Source organism: Setaria italica, chromosome V, assembly GCF_000263155.2.
Source record: "Setaria italica strain Yugu1 chromosome V, Setaria_italica_v2.0, whole genome shotgun sequence".
NCBI lineage: Eukaryota > Viridiplantae > Streptophyta > Magnoliopsida > Poales > Poaceae > Setaria > Setaria italica.
Window position 1 is genome coordinate 18,459,618 of NC_028454.1, and position 21,501 is coordinate 18,481,118.

General features: G+C 45.4%; 1 protein-coding gene across 1 annotated transcript; it reads left to right on the top strand.

Annotated features, from left to right (window-relative positions):
• Positions 1–14,540: 14,540 nt before the first annotated feature.
• Positions 14,541–21,063, top strand: LOC101773534 (peroxidase 27). Its single transcript, XM_004968720.4, has 5 exons — positions 14,541–14,979; positions 15,084–15,272; positions 15,400–15,565; positions 20,268–20,392; positions 20,539–21,063. Exons 1-5 carry the CDS (start codon positions 14,740–14,742, stop codon positions 20,836–20,838), a joined length of 1,020 nt encoding a protein of 339 aa, XP_004968777.1. The 5' UTR covers positions 14,541–14,739; the 3' UTR covers positions 20,839–21,063.
• The last annotated feature ends 438 nt before the right edge of the window (positions 21,064–21,501 follow it).

A 21,501-nucleotide genomic window follows, 5' to 3' on the forward strand; every position in this document is an offset into this window, starting at 1 on the left:
GGCATTCCTTTGCCTGAACCAGTCTAAACCCTGTGTTTCCCACGCCACCATCCGAAGCCTTACACGTATAAAAGAAATTTACTAGTCTAAGTCTTGACCCGCAAATCTTGACAACGATACCATCCCTATCCCATGAACCATGATGGGCTCGTGGTCTCTCGAGTGTTTTTCTATATAAATCAATGCATAAAATCGGGGTATAATATTCTATCCATGCATATCACAAGCTTTTGAAAGCAAATAAATACATCAAATCTATTCCTGCTGCAGATTTCTCCATTTGTGTTTGAAACAATAGTGTCCAAAAATGGGTTATGATGGATTTCAAAATGGAAAGCAGCAGTAGACTTGTTGAGAGTGGGCATCATCTCTCGTCTCCTATCGATATTCGAATCCTTGGCAAAAAAGAAAACCACCGAATTGCATTGCTCACTCTTTAATCTTTATCTGTCTCATCAACTTTTCATGGTGCCTGCTAGACGATTATTACAACTTAGTAGGATAGTTCATCACCAAGAAGAGAAGGTGTTGGGGTTTGGGGATCGGAGTACAGAGTCAGAGGAGAACTGAAGATGGATGCAACCACCATACTTTTGGAGCAATTAGGAAGCGTTCTGCAGGAGTCCATCCTCCTGTAGGGTGCTCGAGCGCTGGACCTTGAGTGAGAGACTAGCGGCGATGCCTCCGACAACGTTAGGGTGCTGGAGCTTTGGCTCAACATCTGCTTGGTGTCCGAGGTCTTCGTGCAGATCCTGGCTACCGGGGTCGGAGTGCTCGCCTTCATCTAGGCCACCATCATCCTGCTCGGGGGCTTCTTCACTTACCTACACAAGGCTGATTTCTAGGTCATCACAGTCATCATCTTCATACAGGCTTCCAAGTAAGAAACTTCACCCTGATTAGCTACTGCTCTAGTTGTTAATTACGATGGTAAGGAAATGTATAACCTCATTCCTTGTACTTCAAAAAACTAGTTTCTAGAGCTCTTTGTCTCTAATGATGAAGCATCCAACAAGCTTGTTGCAAAGAATCTATTAGCATGAGTCATGACTAAATTATTTGGTTTCTACATCTTCTGAATGACAGGGTAGTGGGTTTGAATTCAAAAACAGAGGCCAAGTTTTGTTCACAAGTTCCCCCGGCATTCCTCGAGTTGGGTGCAGAACACTTCATGCCATAGGGTCAAGGAAGGCAATTGGCTGGCGATGCATTTGGCAAACAGATCATAAGCTACATCATGCAAGGACTCCAAAGTGCAAGGGATTTTATAAGCTTTATGGCCATGTTAGCATCACTGGTACTGGTCCTTCCGCTGGTACTAGATCAAGCTGCATCGGTTTATCCATCTTTTGCCTTATCGTGATTACAAAGCGCAACTATGGAGGTATCCATGCCGATGCTAGCAACCTGAATGTGTTGCGTGCTCTCATCTTTTTCTATGCTCTGGTGCTTGCCCAAGGTGGATTGTTCATCATGTGGTTGTGTCTTGTATTGCGTCGATCATCGCTGAGAGACCAAGTGTGCTTGGAGTATGGTTTTCAAGGAAAAAAAGAAAAAACTGGTCGACAAATATATCCATAGAACCTCAAGCGCATGCATCATGACTGGGGTGTTAAACACCATCAACGGGAATCTGGTTTCCTTTGTAGTAGACTTGTTGCAATCTGAGTACAGTCAAAACCGCCTTTCTGCGATCCAGGTGCTACACTCATTGACATTCCAAGAAGGCCACAAAGCAAGAACTCTATCCCAGATTCATGCCTCACCAGATTCTATTACCAAGATGCTAACCATGGTGAGCTCAAAGAGCGTCATTGATCAAGGGAACAAGGTGCAGATAGCGCAGATTGTCATAGAACTCACTAGCGAGTTGCGGGTAGCTGAGATACCCAGAGCATTAGATTACATATCATCCTTGATTGACCCCTGTTTGACCAAATTATCAACAATGGATACTTCTGTTGACTGTGATCAATAGAGTTACCATTATCACAAGTGACCAACAAGGAATTAAGCCCCAATTCAAGTCCATAAAAGGAGTAGAGAGCAAACCCTTGATGGTCCATGGCCTGTTGATCCTTGTCAAGCTTGCTGACAATCTAGACAACTGCAAGGAGATATATCGCAGGAAAGTTCTATTCTCCAAGATTATGGCACCTATTACCAACAAATACTACAAGGTCCTAAACAATGAGGACATTGCAATTGAAATAACAAAAAAATCACTCCAAGTGTTGAGCAGGCTTATCAGTGGGATAGCTGAAACCAACATAAAGATATGCAAAGAGATTTGTAGCAAGTGGTCTGCGGTGAAGAACATCCACCAAATATTAACAGATGACCGCAGGTACAAAAAGCTTAAGGTTCCGGCAATAGAGATCCTTGTAAAGCTAGCTCTAGCCTGTGCCACCAGAGAGACAACCATGGCTGATTTCATTAATGTGTTAAAAAAAGCTTGTTCTTAGATGGTGATAGTGACAGTGATCTTAGGAAGACTGCAGGGGAAGCACAGGCTTTGTTGGCGATGAACAAGACATACTGCATGATGATCATGAGTGGAGGCATGGGGTGATAGAGCTTTCAATTGCCCAGCGGCTCTCGGACATGCTTTCTGGTACAAGCACTAGGTTGTACTGAACTGCCATAGCACAACTGTTGATGCAGTTTTGTGCGAATTTAAGTACTGAGGAAGCAAAGGAGCATCTCGCACCGATCAAGACAATCCTGCCTGAGGTAACCAATCTCATTTCACCATGAGCTAGAACAAGCACAATGGTTCCTACAATCAAAACTTCATTCATTTTGTTGTTTCTTCTATTCGTGTGGCAGGTGCTCAAAACTATATGCAATTTTGAACCAGAAACTAGATTGCAGCACTTCCTGCCCAAAATCAGCATGAAGTTTCTTGCTGACAGACTGAACCAAGTGCCATCACAAATTTTAGGAGGCGATGAGCACAACCAGCGACTGGCTCATGCAACCCTGCAGGCTCTGCTTCTCTATCTCCGCGCATCACCGATGGCTAATAGACACAACCAGAGCCCATCAGGAGGCAACACTATGCATTAACCCATTTCAACAAATTGTTCAATGCGCCTGGGGCTTATTATGCTAACAGGCACAACAAAAGCATTCGTGGTGACAATCAAGGGCAACCGACAATTGCTCCTATGGAACCTGGTAGGAGGAGAACTCTAGTGACCTTCTTAGGCCTTGCCGTGTAGATGTGTGACAAACTTATCAGTGCCAGTCGATGCCGCGGTTGCGCGGATTCCCATTCACAAAGCTGAGTTCGTGGAGAAGCTCAAGGGGATAATAGAATCGTGCAACAAGGACTCGGTTGGCCTCTTGGAGGGAAAGGGATCTTCAGATGATTACCTAGTGATGATCAAGTCAGTAACAAAATTGTGTTCATGGGTCATGCAGACCATGCCAGGGTATGTCAAATACTTCCAGGAGAAAAGTGTCGCCGAGAAATTGGAAGAAGCCTGTAACACCCAGTGTTAATGATAACTTAAGTATGACATTAAGAAGATAATAGTGAAGTTGGATTAAAGGAAGGTAATTTGAGCCAAAGTCAAATTTGAGCCGAATTCGACCAAATTTGCAATTTGGAGTTTCAAATTCGAATAAATTTGGCAAACATATGAAATGGAGACTTGAGAGTATTTAGAACTCAAGAGAGTGAAGCTTGGGGTCTCAATCAAGTCATAAACCCCTCAGAAATATAATCGAAGATGGAATCAATGAAGTTACTATGCATCATCCGAAAACGCGCAAATCTGAAAATGATATTGAGTACACAACTTTGGAGCCAATTTCTGGAGAGTTGTTCTTGTAAGTGAGTAGATGTTTTTGAACATTAGCGAAATATGGACTATGGAGAAGGAAAATGAAATGTTGTTGGCCAGAGAAAGTGGAAGGTTCGAATTTAAAATAAAGCCTAAAATCAGCAAATAAGCAGATTTCAGCCTTCTCACCAAGATAATCCTAAGTCTGAAAACAGCATTGACTAGCAATGTTTGGAGTGAATTTCAGAAAAATCTAGTGTAAAAGTTATGTGGGTTCTGGTGCAAAATGGAATCTTTGTTAGTTGTAGAAAAAGGATAGGCAAGGTTCAAGCTGTATGGAAGGAGTTTGAACAATTTAAATCGAGCTCAAAGTAGGACAGAAGTCCCTGTTTTGAAACCTGACGAGACTGAATCATCAAGGTTCAGTTACAGAAGGTTCTGGCCGAACTTCGAGCTTCAAAATCTCAGTGTTAGAGTGCTCATCTCGGGTAGAGGCCAATCTATCAAATAAAGTTCATGGATTAATCTACAAGATTGCTTAAGGGATATTCGAGAGATTGGATTTGGATTGGCCGATTTTGAGATCCGAAATTCAAGGGCAAAGAAGAAGAAGAAAGAGGGAAACAGGCAGAGCAGAGGACAGAGCTGTGCCGCTGCCGGCACTTCTGCCCGCCAGCCAGCGCGACAACCACAACCGCGCCACGCACACCTGCAGCTCGTCGATGTGGCCTTCATGCACGCGGTAGAAATTTGTATCTGTACTGCTCCCACCCTCATCTGTTAACCCCACCGTCCTTTTCACTACCATCGCAAGCAGAAGCCCGAGCTAGCAGCACCGCCGCTGGCCAGCACCCTTTCTCCGCTGCTTCTCTTTGTGCATCCGCCGCCAGAAGCTCCGCCAGCTCCTTCTCAACGCCCCACACCCTTCCATTTCCTAGTTCCCCACCGGCAAGCCCACACCCGCCGCCACCACTGCTCCTCTAGTGAGCTCGATGCGCCGCCCCTTCTCCACTCTTATGCTCGGGTATAGGGGCTTCTTGGGTCATGTAGACGCCGTAGGACGCCTTCGCCAGCCGCTTTGCGCCGCCGCCGGGCCTTGCGCCGGCCGGCCGAGGCCATGGCCGCCGCCGCCCGTGGAGGGCCCGGCTCAGGCCACCTCCGGGTGAACTAGTGCTGCCCGCGGGTGCGCCTAGGCCTGGGGGTGCTCCCCGACCTGGCCCCGTCGCCGGCGAGGGTGCCGCCGGCCGCCGGTTGTGCCCACCTCGGCGCCTTGTTGTGGCGTCGGGCAGGGGGGGCCTGGCCGGCTGGCCCCACGTGTCTGTGACATTGGGTGGGGGGCGGTAGGAAAGAGTTCCAGGGGGTTTCGGATAAGGTTGGGATTTTTACCAATTTTAAAAATAGATTTAATAACTGCTGCACTATTTAATTCACCAAAATTCATAGGAGCACCCAAAAATAGTGAAATAAATTTTAATAGGTTTGTTTTTATCTCCTTTACACATTAAAATTGTTAAAACTTATTTTTTTATAGAAACATTTTGGGTATTTATTTAGTGCCTTTAATTAAAGGTATTAAATAAATACTTAATAATTCCAAAATACATAAAATATGAACTAATGCTTTTCTAATTACAAATTAATCATAATCTATAGTAATTAGGAGTTTAAGATTAGAAAATAATTATGGTGCTTTTCAAAAATAAAGGAAAAGGGCTTACATTTTTAAATAAAAAGATAAAGATTAAGTATTTATTTAATGTTTTTACTTAAAATATTTAAGTAAATGCTTAAGCTTTACAAATAAATAAAATTCTGAATAATGTTTTGATTAATTCCAAATAAATGTTAATCTATAGTTTTGCATTTTCTTTTACATTAGAAATTATTTCAAATGCTTTTCAAAAAAAAAGAAAAGTCTAAAATGGGGTAAATAAAGGAAGTTTAAATCGTGGGGTAGTCGTTATGGGTAGAGTTTTGTTGGCTTGCAACTTTATCATGAAGTTAAGTTGTTTAAGTCATTGTTGGCTTGCAACTTTATCATGAAGACAGTTGTATAGTCTTGTGCTTAAAAAGTTGCATCTCTGACTCATGCATGCACTTTATCATAGACACAGAAGCTCCAGAAGCGGAATTTCTGGGAATTTCTGAAGAACCTCCGGAGTTTGAGGAGATTATTGAATTGATCCCTTGTGAAGCCGGACCGTCGGACAACGCTAACATTTTTACAGATCAAGGCAAGCCCCGGTGCATTTAAGCCTATCTACTTTTAGAGTTATCATTTCATGTGTCCAACTATGGGTTATTTCTTTATGAATGCATTAAGTCTAGGAGTTGATCGGGAACTTACTTTTATGCATAATCCAACCTTGTTATTAAGGACATCTTTGCCACTTGTTTAATAATTAGTAAGTATCACATGCTTAGCAAAGCATAGTCACGCTACCTTTATCATTTCTGAGTACCTATGGTACTCAGCAACCTAAGGTAACATTGTGTTACACAAGTATATCAAGGAATGACCTGTTTTGGAAGATAGTCGACAGAAGCTTGGATGGAATCAAGAAAGGAGTCTTGAGTTCCGTAGTTCCGTCTACTCTGTTAATTTGATTAAGGACCAATTGTTGTGTTAACCAGTGATCAAGTGATATTACCTGGTTACTTACTGCCATATGGGAACCAGCAAGCCCGGTAGGTTAGTTGGCTCTCTAATCGGAAATATTTCGTACCGTGCTTGGCGTGCAGTGGAAGGGCAGGGGCGTAGCCTGAAACTCACATTGGAGATCAGGCCAGACGTGGGGTCCCATGTGGAGGTGCGTCCCTAGGTTCGAGTAGTCATATTTCCGATCGTTGGGTACAACCAATCGACAGGTCGTCATGTGCAACCCGGACAGTTGTATATAGCTGGTGGTCGGGTATCTCCTGCAGGATGTAAATCGCTCCGGATCGCCGCAATTCTCGGATATGAATGCACTTGATCATTGCTTGAGTATCGTAGTGTAACAAAGAGAAGGGAACCGTTTGCTTTGAATAAATATGTTGTATGACTTAGTTCCATCCGGTTGCTAAAATATTTTTCATCATCTAGACTGGTCAGGTAACGAACTCAAACTGAAGTAAAAGATAAAACTAAGGTCTCACTTATAGTAAGCCCTTTCTGCAAAATGTGAGTCAGCCAATACACCGTAAAGCTATCATATAGTGTATCAGAAATATTTATATTGGTTAGACGGGTCAAACTTGCTGAGTACTTCGTACTCATGGGATCCTTTGTTGTTGTTTTCAGAAACCCAGCAGGGACCCACCGAGGAGGAAGCTCCAAAGAACTAGGGTATCTTATGAGTCTCATGATACCCTAGAATAAACTTAGATGTTTAATTACTTACCCCGGACTGGTTTATATTTTAAACCCTTAGCAATGGTTTAACTTGCACTGTTAAGTTTCTTCAATCTATGGTGTGTAATAAATCGTACCTCTATCATGTATGTAAAAATGTAATGTTTGTTGATGCTATCTTATCGTGGAAGCGATCCTAATGTATGGCTATGGAACACACCGTGGAGGTTTTCAAGGAGTTCTGTGAACGGAACCCTTGACGGACTACCGAACTTACACTGTTTTAAGTGCGTTTTGGATAATTGTTGTTCTGACAGCAATTAGACGCACTTAAGCCAGTTTAAGTCGGGCGATTCCGCCACAAAGCACTGGACGTCAATGCTGATGAGATGACAAGTTACGAGACCCTTTCATCAGCTATGGAAGATGCCCGGTGGCGCATTGGATGGCAGCACCAGCAGCTTATTGTGCGGGTGTCAAGCTTTGTGGATTGTGTTGCGCTTTTTCATGTGAACATTTAGGGCCTGTTTGACTTTACAACAGCTCCAGCCCCGAAATCCATATGAAATTTGGAGTTTGTAAAATAAAATAGTTTAAGCTTAATTGCATTTGGAGTTTCACAACAAAATTGCTTAACATAATCCTTCAATGTGCCCAGACCTCCAACTCACAGAATCGTAGCTTCAGATGAGTTCATTTTATGAAAAAAAAATGTTTTAAATATATATTGCTGAACATTTTTTTTCAGATGCCAAAACTATTTGACCACTTGCTACCCAGAATATTTAGGTATATGGATGTAATTAAGGAGGGGAAATCAAATTTACCACTTGCAATGCAAATAGGGCCGGCTCTACGAGGATCCTTGGGCAGACTTGACATTGTGAGCCCTTAAAGCTAAATTTTCTTTTTCTGAACTTATCTGTTATATTATTTATTCTGATAACAGTGCTACGAATTAATATTAACTTCCATCGACATGTTCTTAGTTATCAATTGCGGAGTAAATCAACTGGAATCAGTGGGAAAATGAGAAAAATTGAAGGCTTACTGATTGTTGAAATTGATCGTTGCATCAATTTTGGGGAAGGATTCTGGCATTCTGCCCACCGTTGCCGCAGTGAGGACTGAGGGGGCACAGAATAACAAATCCAGGCAATCGAGCGCACGCCGTCGCCGTAGAACTATCATGGTCTTGTCGGAGACGTGAGCCTGCACTAGCTCTGTCCGGTCGGTGGTCGAGTCCTCCATGAAGCGTGTGACGACAACAACGACGGTGAGGGCGGAGGGCGTCCAGCAGCTCGCGGCTGTAGAAGTTCGACAGACGTTAAGGCAATGTCGAGCAATAATTAGTGCTAACAACAAAAAACAAAGCAAGCAACTAGGCCTCTCATAAGCGGTGGGCTGCTGTTACCTGTTAGCCAAATAGTTTAGCTGGGCTTGGCCGCTTTGGGACTTGGGCTGAGGATTGAAAGAAATAAACATATATATATATACAGGTTTAGGGTCTGGGCCTTTACTGGCTGGGTGCTAGGCGGTCCAACTTTTTGCGCTAGCTCAGAGCCGACCCTGAATGCAAAATGCTAAAGTTAAGATGGCACACCCGAGAATTTTTTTAATGCTAAAATGCATTTTTTATGGGACGGATGAAATCTTGTTTACCACCTCTATGGATGTTTTATAAGGAAAAAAATAATGTTTGCTGAATTTTATGATTTTTGGTGGTTTCCAGTCAACTCTGAGATTATTTTAGTGGCCGCCACTACATGTATCAATTATTTCATAGCAGCGAGAAAAAATAATATACCCCCTCTAGCCATGATAACATGATGACAGCTAAAACGAATTAAGTTAACTTTTATCAACCAAGCATGGAAGTTCATTTTCATCAAAATTAGTATTCATGCGAGTAGTTGACTATAAGGCCACTATGAATGTACGTTTCATATAAGTTTCATTCTTATTGAATAATTGCCATATAGGCAAAAACAATTGCATAGTATAAATTTTATGAGAAAAGAGAAAAAAAAATAAGTTTCATGGGATGAAATTTTGTTTACACAGTTATCAAGAGTCTTGAAACTTGTACGAAACTCCACTAAGGCCATTATTCTCAATGAGGGATTTCATATTTATGTTTCCAAAATACCACATAAACAAAAGAACATTTATTTCATAGTTGAAATAGTTCAATAAAATGCATTGTTTCATTCATTTTTATTTCCTAGCTACATGCAAGGCACAAACTAAGACCATTTATTTTTGTTTCCATTACTATGAAACTCATTTCACCTCTTTCTTCATTAATTCTGACACATCATCAAAAAACGCTGACATAACACTCTATTTAATGATCATTAGTGACATGGCACCTTTAAATATCACGCAATGAAATCTTGCACTGAGAATTGGCTAATTAATTGACCGCGTACCATCACTGCACCATTGTTCCCCACATCCATGTAAGCGTGGTTGACCCTCACCAAACAAGGCTAAATTCATCCCAGCAAGTGGACTGAGAATATGCGATCATAGGAGATGCAATTCCAAATAGTGCATTTATAATTTGAATAAGGATACAATTAAACTTTTGGTCCCACAAACCAAATAGTCGGTCTGACACGCAGGCATTGAACATCTCACAAAAGGGCTGTCAACATTTTAAACCCAAAAAAGCTGCTGTCCGAGTCCGACACTCCAACTCATTGCCTCTCGTCGCTGCCCGCTTGCATGCCACGAAACAGATACCAGTCCGGGTCGGTTTGAAGCACACACGGATCGGAGCCGTAACGTGAAACAACACTCCTAGTCGGAATGTCTGATCGGGAGTTCGGGACGATGGCAATCAACCGCCTCCGATCCATCGCCACCGGCCACCGCCATTAGCCACACGCCACTTCATAAATAGCGTCGCCAGCCTCGACAACACGAGTCCTCCGTCCACCACATCCGTGATCACGTCTATCGTTCACCATGCCTAGGCCGGACTTCTTCACCATCACCCTCATCACCGACGAGACGCCGGCGGCCAAGCAACCGGCGAGAAGAAGAGTAGCTACTAAACCCCTCGCGCGGCGGCGCCCGAGCAGCGCCTCATGCGTGCTTCAGCTGCTCGCCAACCACCGCCCGGCGGCGGTCATCGAGAAGGCGGCGCTCGTCGCGATAGACCAGACGTACGCCGCGCTGCTGGAGACCGCACCGCCGGAGGGCGGGCAGCGCGTCGTTGAGGCCAGCGCGCCCGTTGACCCCGCCGACCCCTACTCGCCGCTGCTCCGCGTGGAGGTCAGCCCCACCAACTGCCGCGTCAGCCTCCCCGCCGCCGCCAGCGGCCGCACGACGACGCCTCCCGAGCAGATCATCAAGAACCACCCCGGCCTCACCCGCGCGAGCGTCACCGTCTCGCCAGGGGCGCTCCACCTGGCCCGCCTCGCCGGCGCTGCCAGCGGGGAGCGGAGGGTCAGCTGGAGCTACGCGGAGGCCCGGCCGGACGCGTCGTCGGAGGCGCTGCTCCGGGTGGTGCGGACGGTCAGGTCGGGCCTGGACAAAGCGATCGCGCGGGAGAGCACGCTGCTCGACTTGGTGAGGGCGAACAGCTTCGGCGGGAGCCCCAAGGCCGGTGGGATCGTCGCGGCGCGCGCGGCGTTGGAGGAGATGAGAGCGGTGCTGGACGTCGACGCGATCGTGAGACGGCGGAGATGCCAGAAGCGCCGCCGCAGTTCCCCGGAGATCATCAGCTGCCGGCCGGCGGCCGAGGTGGAGGACACGGAGATGCTGATCGATGGGATGAGGGCACTGCACGTTTATGAGGCGGACGACGACGATGCAGAGGTCCTGACGAAGAGGATGAGGACATTGTGCGTATGACATGCGGAGAGAACCAGAAGGTCGCTGATGCGGTCCCTGCTGGTGCAAGACATGGACACGAAAAGGCACGGATGAAGCTGCAAAACCATCCCGCATCTGGTTGATGGCGAGCACGACGAAACCGTGGAAGGTCGCAGGAATCTATAGTACATATATTGACTTGTCGTTATAGAGTAGAGGACGCTAAACTGCTGATTCTCACAGCACGCTGTTGCATTGAGGAACATGCACAGCACCAAAAGTCTTCCCCTGTAATACTCTCTTGTAAACTGCATACTGTTGATGTTTAAGGTGGCAAGCTTGAGATCTTAGTACTCATCGAAATCTATGTGGTGTGAATGTGTGATCCAATCATCATACCTTCAGTTCATACCATACTGCTCTATTTCAAACATGAGAATTTTCTCCTGATATGTGCTGGAATTGAACTGTTTATCATCGAAATATAATCTTGTGTTCAAATTATGACAGGTTCTTAATGTGCGCTTACACATGTCACAGTTCGTACTGCCATATATACCTCATGGTCATGGCGTTTCATTTATTTCGTTTCTTTCTGATTCTGGTACTTTGCAGTTTGCACAATATGGTACAACCTTCTACACTTGTTGCAGACCTTACAATGTCCATATCTCGCTCTTGTTTCCTTCTTGTTGGTCAGACTACGATCGCTAGAGTGAACCAATTGTGGAAAGTTCGAGCTCCTAGCAAGCCTCGATCTTCTGTTCTGCTTGCTTGGCCGATGGGAAAGATGGGAAAGGTTGCAGAGGCAACTTGCCAAATCAAGGCACAGTTGCACAGTACACTCTGTGCTCTACAGGCCAAACAGCTTCATCACTCCTCTCAGGTGCGTCCTCAAGAGGGAAACTTGGTTCCTTAGGTTGCATGGCGAAATTGGTTGGGATTTGGGAAACCCCGTGCACTGTTCTGGGAATGAGAGGAACTCAAAGGGTGTCCGAAAGACGGAAACAACAAGCTCTGGCCCAGTAAGTTTTTTCAAGCCCGTACTGCCAGATTGTATACGTTGAGTTTGCTGTACCAAATGCTTCCGTATTATAATCCGATCCGGAGCTCTCTTTGTTCCTTAGGAAGAAAAAAAAAATTAAAACATGCATATGAATGCATGGCTTCAACCACAAGTCACGCGTTTCCTCATGGGATGCTCCTCGGTCGTTTCGTTGGCACGTCCCTCTCAGCCCCGAAATTGATCGTGTTCTCTCAATCTCTCTACCTTACCTCCTTTCCTGGAGCTTAAAGCTGAATCCCGACAAGTGATGAGCTGCATGGTTGACTCCACGTCTCCAATGTTGCACGTACGTTGCCCAAGCAGCAGCAGGTCATCCACCAGTAGAGAACTGATTTTCGATGCGCCTCCTTTTAATCCTGATTTAAAGTAGGCCCGGTATAAAAGGGGGTGCACGGAGCTTTACTCCCGGTTGGTATTTACAACCAAAATTAAAAGTCAACTTTTGTTCCGGTTCAAAAATCAGCTACCCGTGGGGACCCTTTTTGTCTCAGGTGGTAAGAATAACCCGGACTAAAGGTCACCCTTTTAATCCCGGTTGGTGTTACCACTCGGGACTAAAGCTCACGACACCAACCGGGATAAAATGGGGTCTTTTATCCCGGTTGGTGTTTCCAACTGGGATAAAAGGGTCCCCCACGAGTTAGTATAAAAGGATTGGATCCCCTATATAGTCAGATGTGGTGTGTAGGTGGGATGGCAAGGAAACTACGAATCCCACGAACCGCGCACGCGCATATTTCGCGTGACTTGTGACTACTTGCGCCCGTGTGAGGGGCCTCCCTGGGAACCCTTGGAGATTTATTTATTTTGCAATTTTTTTTGCAAAACCATTTATCCCGGTTGGTATTACTAACCGGGATAAAATGGGGCCTGTACCGCGCCTGGTGTGGCAGCCCATTTAGTCCCGGTTGAGGGACCCGGGATAAAAGACACCCCCTTTGTCTCGATTGCTTTATCCCGAATAGTTTTTCGAGAGATTTGCACCCTTCCAACTAGGACTAATACTCAATTTTCTACTAGTGCGGACAGATTGGGTTTTCAGATGGATGGCACGTGCAAACCGGGCATCATCCGGCAGCGGCACAAGTGTCGGTACTGAAACCAAGAGTTCTTTTTACAACCTCATCAGAAAATAATGAACGTGTATCGATTTGGGTAATGTACGAATCTAAAAAAGATAAAATGATGTACAATTTGGGACGGATAAAGTATATGACAAGAAAATATTGTTGAGAAACCAATATGATCCCTCGAGACACACACCCGGAGAAAGGGATAGAACGTGCATATACCAGCAGGGGCGGATCCAGGGCCCGGGCTGCCCGGGCTGCAGCCCGGGGCGAGATCATGAAGTCCCTTTAACCTATGTGCTCTTTAGCCTAACAAAATGAGGCTTAGGAGACAAAATTAGACTATTTTAGGTGTGATTCAACAGCTCAGCCCGGGGCGCAGCCCCGTTCTGGATCCGCCCCTGTATACCAGTCTAGTAGGCGTACGAGTGTCACTGTATCAGGGATGTGTCTGTGCCTCTATAGTAGTGTGGTGTCATCTTTCTAATCGAAAAAAGAGGGAAGAATGTAGAAATTGAGTGTAATCACACCTATAGCTATCATATCATGAAAATGACACAAAAATTCTTGCAGGCAAAGAAAAGGTAAATGACTCAGGTACGTGTGTCGGTGCATAACAACATTTACGCCAGTTCTAATTAAAGACTATAGTTTTCATATTCAGTATGTGTACGTTGACAAATGTAATTAGATGAAAATAAAACAGTTCAGGCTTTGTTGCAAGATAAATCTTAATTAATAGAATTACAAACCATATATCAATTCTTTTTGTTGCAACTCATGCACAATTTGAAGCGGCCGGCCCGAGAGTAAAATTGTTTACATCTGTATTTTTTTCCTTGTCACTATAGTGATTAGTAACCACATCGTTGAGTCACGATGTTCCAGATTCTGGTGCCCACCCTGTGACTGTCCGGGCTCTCAGAAACTAAAAGAAGATCGTGTCACTACTACTAAAAACATATAGCATTAGGAACAACTGCAGACGATTGACCTTGCCACGAGCACGAATGGACGCAAGAATGCAGCGCGCTGGAAGGAAACTAAACAAAGTCTCCAGACGCATGTGCAGGAGACGATGAGACGTTTGCGTCAAATCACGATCCCCAATTATAGCCTTATGGTGGTTGCGAACCCAATAAATTAAATAAAGCTACTATATCGATCGGCGATGGATCTAGCACCATATGCTCACATTAACCCCATGACAAGGGCGTCGAACGCTCCTCCTATGCTTCCATGCATGCATACCCTATGCATGCTCTTAAACCTCACACGTACACCAGCTGGCTCGTGTTCGTGTATGCCCAGCCTAGCTGCCTAGGTCGTATGTGCTACGCCGGCCGGTGGGCTGCAGGCGTAGACTACCAAATCTTCGCAACAAACACATTTATGATCCGCACCAGCACTCACACGGCAGCTAGCTTCACATCTCCATCTCTTGATTTTATTTTATTTTATTTGTTGGTGCGAGCTGTATCTATATATACCCAGCTAGTATCCAGTACTAAGAATCATAAAGCTAAGACTAAGAGAGCTATTTCATCATTGATACATAGCAATCAGTCCTTGACTTCTTGTACTACTTGTGAAATTGCAAAAGCAGCAGTAGCTAGCTATAGGGGTCGATTCGATCGAAGCTAGGTGAAGGAGATGGCGAAGGGATTGCTCACGGGCACGGGCTTGATGCTGGCCCTGCTGCTTCTGGTGTTCTCCGCCGTCGGCGTTGGCACGGCGTCGGCGCAGGCGGCGGGGCTGAAGAAGGGGTTCTACAAGAAGAGCTGCCCGCAGGCGGAGGACATCGCGCGGAAGGTGGTGTGGGGGCGCGTCGCCGGCAACGGCGAGCTCGCCGCCAAGTTCCTCCGCATGTTCTTCCACGACTGCTTCGTCAGGGTATGTGCGTGGATGACATGATTGAGTGAGATGAGATGTTACTGTTATCTATACCTAGAATGGAGGTGCGTTAATGCATGCAAACCGTTGCCTTTGTACTACAGGGCTGCGACGCGTCGGTGCTCCTGGACTCGCCGACCAACACGGTGGAGAAGAACGCGCCGCCCAACCTGTCGCTGGCCGGGTTCGACGTGATCGACGAGGTGAAGGCGGAGCTAGAGCGGGCGTGCCCCGGGGTCGTCTCCTGCGCCGACATCGTCGCGCTCGCTGCCAGGGACTCCGTCTCGTTCCAGGTGATTACTGCACCGCGTACCTTCTAATGCTCTTCTTCCTCCTCGCGACGTCGTCGAATTAATGGCTTAGCACGATGATGTATACGGAAGCGATCAATAACGAACCGCGCGCGCGTGATGTGCGCAGTACAAGAGGAATCTGTGGGAGGTGGAGACGGGGCGTCGCGACGGCACGGTGTCGAGCGACCAGGAGGCGCTGAACGACATCCCGGCGCCGACCTCCACCTTCGACGTCCTCCTCTCCAACTTCTCCAGCAAAGGGCTCGGACTCCAGGACCTCGTCGTCCTCTCAGGTACATGTCCGTTCCCAGTAGTATGTTCACTCACAAGGACTCTGCAGTATTCTACAGTGTATGCTATCTAGCTGACGTCGCATACAAGCAAACGTATTGGATGCATACATACGCAAAATAAAGACGGCGTCGTACGTATTCAGTTGCTATTATTGGTTATAGGTTTAGATCGGCATGATCATCCTATATCCCTCTATCTACTCCTCCACGACCTTATTAAGGCTTTAGAAGGATCACATCGGATGTTCGGATGTTAGTTAGGAGGACTAAACATGAGCTAATTATAAAACTAACTGCACAATCCCTATACTAATTCGCGAGACGAATCTATTAAGCCTGATTAATCCATCATTAGCAAATGGTTACTGTAGCACCATATTATCAAATCATGAACTAATTAGGCTTAATAGATTCGTCTCACGAATTAGACTCCATCTGTGCAATTAGTTTTGTAATTAGATTATATTTAATACTTCTAATTAGGATCTAAACATTCGATGTGACATGTCCTAAAATTTAGGATGTCGGATCCAAACAGGCCCTAACTGAAGATGCTGTTTGTCTGTTTGGTAGCTATATATCCCAGTGATCAATGCAAGCTAAGGTACATCTGGGTCGGATTTCTGTTGATTCTTTATTAACTACAGGTGGAAAAATTGAACCATTACCATTACCAGAAAACTGAAAATTCCTGACGGTTTGAGTTTTCCCTGTCGGACCTCTGGATCCGATGGTAAAAATAGCTGATGGCGGTCTGTTACGACTTAGGAGAACCGACTGTGTCACTCTTCCCACGAATTGAAGGGATGCCACCACCATCTTGGCTGCTCTTTTGCTTGTGATTACAATTTACAAAGCACATTTAAATTATATAATTGGAGTTGTCAATCGTAAAAACATTTTTGGTAGATGTTCATAAGTGGTAAAAACATTTTAGCTTGCAAAGAACGTCACTGCATATATAACGTCAAGTATTTTTTTGGTTCTAGCTAGCTATTTAGTTTTTAAACTTTAGGGATCATTTGTCGACTTTAAAAGATCACGTATGGGAGTCCAATAGGTACTAGAGTAGAAAAGTTACATAAGATTGAAAGTGTTGCACACTGAGCAATGTTGGTATGGGTTGACCACGCGTTGCTTGGTTAAATAAAATGTGTCTATACCTATTTTTATCTTTAGCAATAACTTGCTTAAATAAAAATGATGCAAGGAGTATTTGAGTAGAAGAAAATATGTTAAGAAAAAAAATTCTATTGATAATTCATTAAGTGTAATAAAAATATAGTAGTAGAAATAAAAAAAATACATGAAATACTATCAATTTCACCGTTGCAACGCACGGGTATTTTGCTAGTATTCTGACTTCAGAACCTTGATATACGTACGGTCCAACTAGCGGACGACCATCACATACGCTGGTCGGACGTTTTGGTCGTGCATGTGAAGCATGCATTTTCTTTAGTAATCAGATTGATATAGTCAATAGAGTGCATGTGTTCTTATGTTCTTTTTTCTTGTGTAGATTGCTTTTCAAGGTCTTGTATTATCTCGAAGTAGAAACCTTGAAATCAATATATAAGACTTCTGTTATAGAAAAAAAATTAATCCAACTAAAATATCGGAGTATAATTAAAGGGCTTTTCGGAGAGTGCAATAGTGCTTCAAACTTTGAATAAAAATCACTTCTATTATGTTCCCACACATTCAGTTGTCAATGTCTGCCATTAATATTAGGCTAGGCACCGACACAACCAACTTAGAGTGTTCCTCGTGATCGAAATAATGAATATAACTTTGCAAAATAGAGACTTTTCTCAAGGTGTCTTGTTCCACTGTTGCTAGCTCCACTTAGTTTATACAAACCGATATAGCATACAAAAATATTTGAATTTGGTATTTTTCAAGATTCATAGACTAAAGATAGCCTCTTGTTTCCGTTTTAACAAATTTGTAAAACTTAGCTTCTGTGACTACTGGGGATCTATATAATGTTAGTAAAGCATTTGTTTTCCAGCAATAATGTTTTCTATTATAGTTCTGAATTTTTTGCGGCAAAGCTATAAATAGTAGAATATAGATGGAGAAAAAATAGTAGATAAATAGCCACTACATCAATATGAACAGCAGCATGAAACATGTTCAGCATAAATACTGCTGCTTCTACAGTGACCTGAAAACAACGGGTCAGCTGCTATCTGAACTGAAAAGGATGAAATTGTCGGTGACGGGCAAACAGCCATTACCTGCACGCGAAGTAGGCAGGAAGCATCACACGTGAATGCATGGTGTCCCTAACTGTACTAGCTCCCCCCTACGTCACTACGGGAAAGCTACAAACTGTCGAGTGCTCCAGGCACTCAGCGAAACCCTAAAAACACTCGGCAACGTGTTTGCCGAGTGTAACACTCGACGACAAGCACACGGCAAAGTTTTACTCGGCAAACTTTGCCGAGTATCTTTGGTCGGGCACTCGGCAAAGGGTGTGCCGAGTGGCACAAAACACTCGGCAAACAATATTTCCAGAAAAAAAACATACCCCGGCCACCGGGGGCAGCTCCAGCTGGCCGCCGCCGCCACCGCCACCGCTGCCGTCTCAACCATTGTGACGCCGCCACCACGCCCAGGCTATCCGTGGCAGTTCCAGCTGCTCGACCGTCGCCACCACACCCGGGCCACCAGCTCCAACTGCTCCGCCGCCGCCAGCACCGCCTGCTTCGCCCGCCTTGGAGTGCGCCGCCGCCGCTCCATCCACCTTGGAGTGCGCTGCCCACCTTGGAGTGCGCCGCCGCTGCTCCATCCCGCCGCCGCCCGAGCTTCTTCCCGCCAGGCACCCTCCCCGCCGCCACCCGAGCTGCTTCCCACCGGGCCACCTCCCCACCGCCACCCGAGCTGCCTCCCGCCACCACGCCGCCTCGCCCGCTGCCGGAGCCGCGCCAGATCTGGAGGGGAGAGAGCAGGGGGCCGCCAAATCCGCGCCGGAAGGGAAGAAGGGGACGCGGATCCGACCGGAGGGGAGGGAGCCGGGGAAGGAGAGGCCGGATCCGGAGGGGAAGAAGGCGTCGAGCGGCGGGGGCGAGGGCCGGGCGCCGGGCGTCGAGCGGCAGGGCTGGGGGCCGGGTGGCGGGCGGGGGCGGGCGCCGGGCGGCGGCGCGGCCGGGGGCCGGGGGCCGAGCGCCGGGTGGCGGGCGGCGGCGGCAGGCGCCTGGCGCCGGGCGGCGGTGGCAGGGAGAGAGGAAGAGGTGGGGTAGTGGCGGAGGAAGAGGTGCGGGATCGAGGGAGCCGGGAGAGAGTGCCGGGGATAAGGACGCCTGCGCAGTTTGGAAAAAAAAAGTCGCCGAGTGTCCGGTGTGGACACTCGGTAAAAGGTTTTTTTGCCGAGTGTCCACACTAGGACACTCGGCAAAGTTTTTTAAAAAAAATTAAAAATATCTCACAGTTTCAAAAAAATACCAAATTTTCACATGAAACAATATATGTTCTCTACTCACTATACAAAAAGTTTTGTAGTCAAACCGAACTCGACCGTCACTTTGACTCTAAATTTTATCGAATCCTTCTCAAAGTTACTATTTTTCTTCTGAGATGCTTCGGTTTGTAATCATCATACATGATGAAATGTGCAAAACCTTCTCAATTTTTTTCCACAGCCTCCACGTATTATATCATCACATCATGACAAATATCATGATTTTCAGACTTTGCTTGTTTTTTTTACAATTTAAAAATACTACCGCCACACGTTCGTTGTCGTGTTTCCTGAACAAGATGTTAGAAATTTCTTTTCATTTCATGGGTCAGGTCTCAAATTGAGCCAAATAACATGAATATCATTTTTCTACTCATTTTGTTCCATAATTTGAATCACTTGCAGTTCAAATTTGACTTATACCAAAAATTTCCTTAAAATACAATTAATTAAATAATATAGCAAATAAATCCAAAAATATACAAAATTTTAACATGGAGTACCATGTGTTGTATGTGGGGAGTAGAAAAAATTTCAAGGTGAAAAGAGGAAAAAAAATTATTTTTTTGCCGAGTGTCAAAAAACACACTCGGCAAACCCCCCTCTTCGCCGAGTGTCTTTTTTGACACTCAGCAAAGAGGGTAGTTTGCCGAGTGTTTTTTATTTGACACTCGGCAAAGCCCTGATTTGCCGAGTGTATTTTTTTTGCCAAGTGTTTTTGGCTTGGCACTCGGCGAAGAGCTTGTTTGCCGAGTGCTCGAAAAAAAACACTCGGCAAAAAAAATACACTCAGCAATTTTTAGCTTTCCCGTATTGCGTGTGCATGCATGTCTGGTATGGGTGCCTTATTATATAATATTCGCTGTTAAGAAAAGCTCAAGCTATTAGCTGAGCTGATGGAATGTGTTGATATACAAATACAATGTATCGTACCTAGTTTTGGTTTGTCGCCAGCTCAAATTCGTGAGGTGCCTACTTTTCCTGAAGTAAATTGATGGATTATAAATTTTTTCAATAACCAGTAACTGATACCAAGGTTGATCAAACTAGTCTCCTAGCAGTAGGCGAAATCACCCTGATGACGATCTATCTGCTTCTGCAGAGTAATATATAACCACTTTAGTATTCCTTCCAAGTTCTACGTTTTCCCCTGATTTTGGGATTGCAGATGTATCAGAACACTCAATTAGCATATTAATTTTTGCACTTCACTCTGATCCCCTGCAACAACAACAGGCGGGCACACGATCGGCGTCGGGAACTGCAACCTGTTCAGCTCGAGGCTCTTCAACTTCACCGGCAAGAACAACCCCAGCGACATCGACCCCTCCCTCAACCCCTCCTACGCCAAGTTCCTCCAGGTCTTGTACTTCTCCTGACCACTGTTCACATTTCTGTGCTTGCAAAACGACACATCTTCCTTCGCAATAAAAAGCAAAGAAAAGAAAAAAAACGCGGCACATCTTAGCAACAGATATCTATATGTATATATACATCATGTGCGCAGGGGCAGTGCCGGCGCAACCTGCAGGACCCGAACGACAACACGACGGTGGTGCCCATGGACCCCGGCAGCAGCCTCTCCTTCGACAACCACTACTTCGTCAACCTCAAGGCGCACCAGGGCATGTTCACCTCCGACGCCACGCTGCTCACCAACGGCCGCGCCGCCAACATCGTCGACAAGCTGCAGGACCCAGGCGTCTTCTTCGACACCTTCAAGAACTCCATCAAGCGCATGGGGCAGATCGGCGTGCTCACCGGCGCCAACGGCCAGATCAGGAACAAGTGCAACGTCGTCAACTGATGATCGAACATGTCTACACCCTTACAGATATATAGCTCCGTTTTATATACATAATATAAATATCGAACTCTTATCTCTATCTGAATATCTGATGTATTGTATTCATACGGCGATGCCGTTGCATCAGTGATATATGCAATGTGCACTATAATATCTCTAAATTCCTTCACTCGATAACAAGGACGTACGGTAAATATCAATTTTATGAATATCATATGTGACCTAGACAGTTTGCATTGAAATTATATAAAGATTGAACCATATCGGATTCATATATACGATATTATTTTTCTCGTTTCCAGCTTGTATAAGTTTCTGGCAACAATCGCGTCATTGAACTTGTCCAGCAATCCAAACTCAACTCTGTGAAGCCATGGTCACATAACAAATCCAACATGGAAGAAGGTATGAGTAACAAGATATTGACCATAAGGAGGGTATTAGTCTGTACATGAACGAAGCATCGCATTCAGAGCAAGATACAAATCATGACAGTTACTCCTTAAAAAACAAATCATGACAGCTCTGAACCAGGCGCTATTGTTGTCATTCAATGGCGCCTTTGTTACCTGCCCCAACCATCAGTAGTGCAACCCCCACTACGAACTGCAAGACACTGGGTTCAGTTCACTGCAGGACAAGATTCAAGCATCGCCACCAAAA

Coding starts and splice junctions, on each gene's coding strand:
- LOC101773534 (XM_004968720.4), top strand. CDS start 14,740: ATGGCGAAGGGATTGCTCACGGGCACGGGCTTGATGCTGGCCCTGCTG. Junction 15,566..20,267: donor GGACCTCGTCGTCCTCTCAG/GTACATGTCCGT, acceptor CAACAACAACAG/GCGGGCACACGATCGGCGTC. Junction 20,393..20,538: donor CCTACGCCAAGTTCCTCCAG/GTCTTGTACTTC, acceptor TCATGTGCGCAG/GGGCAGTGCCGGCGCAACCT.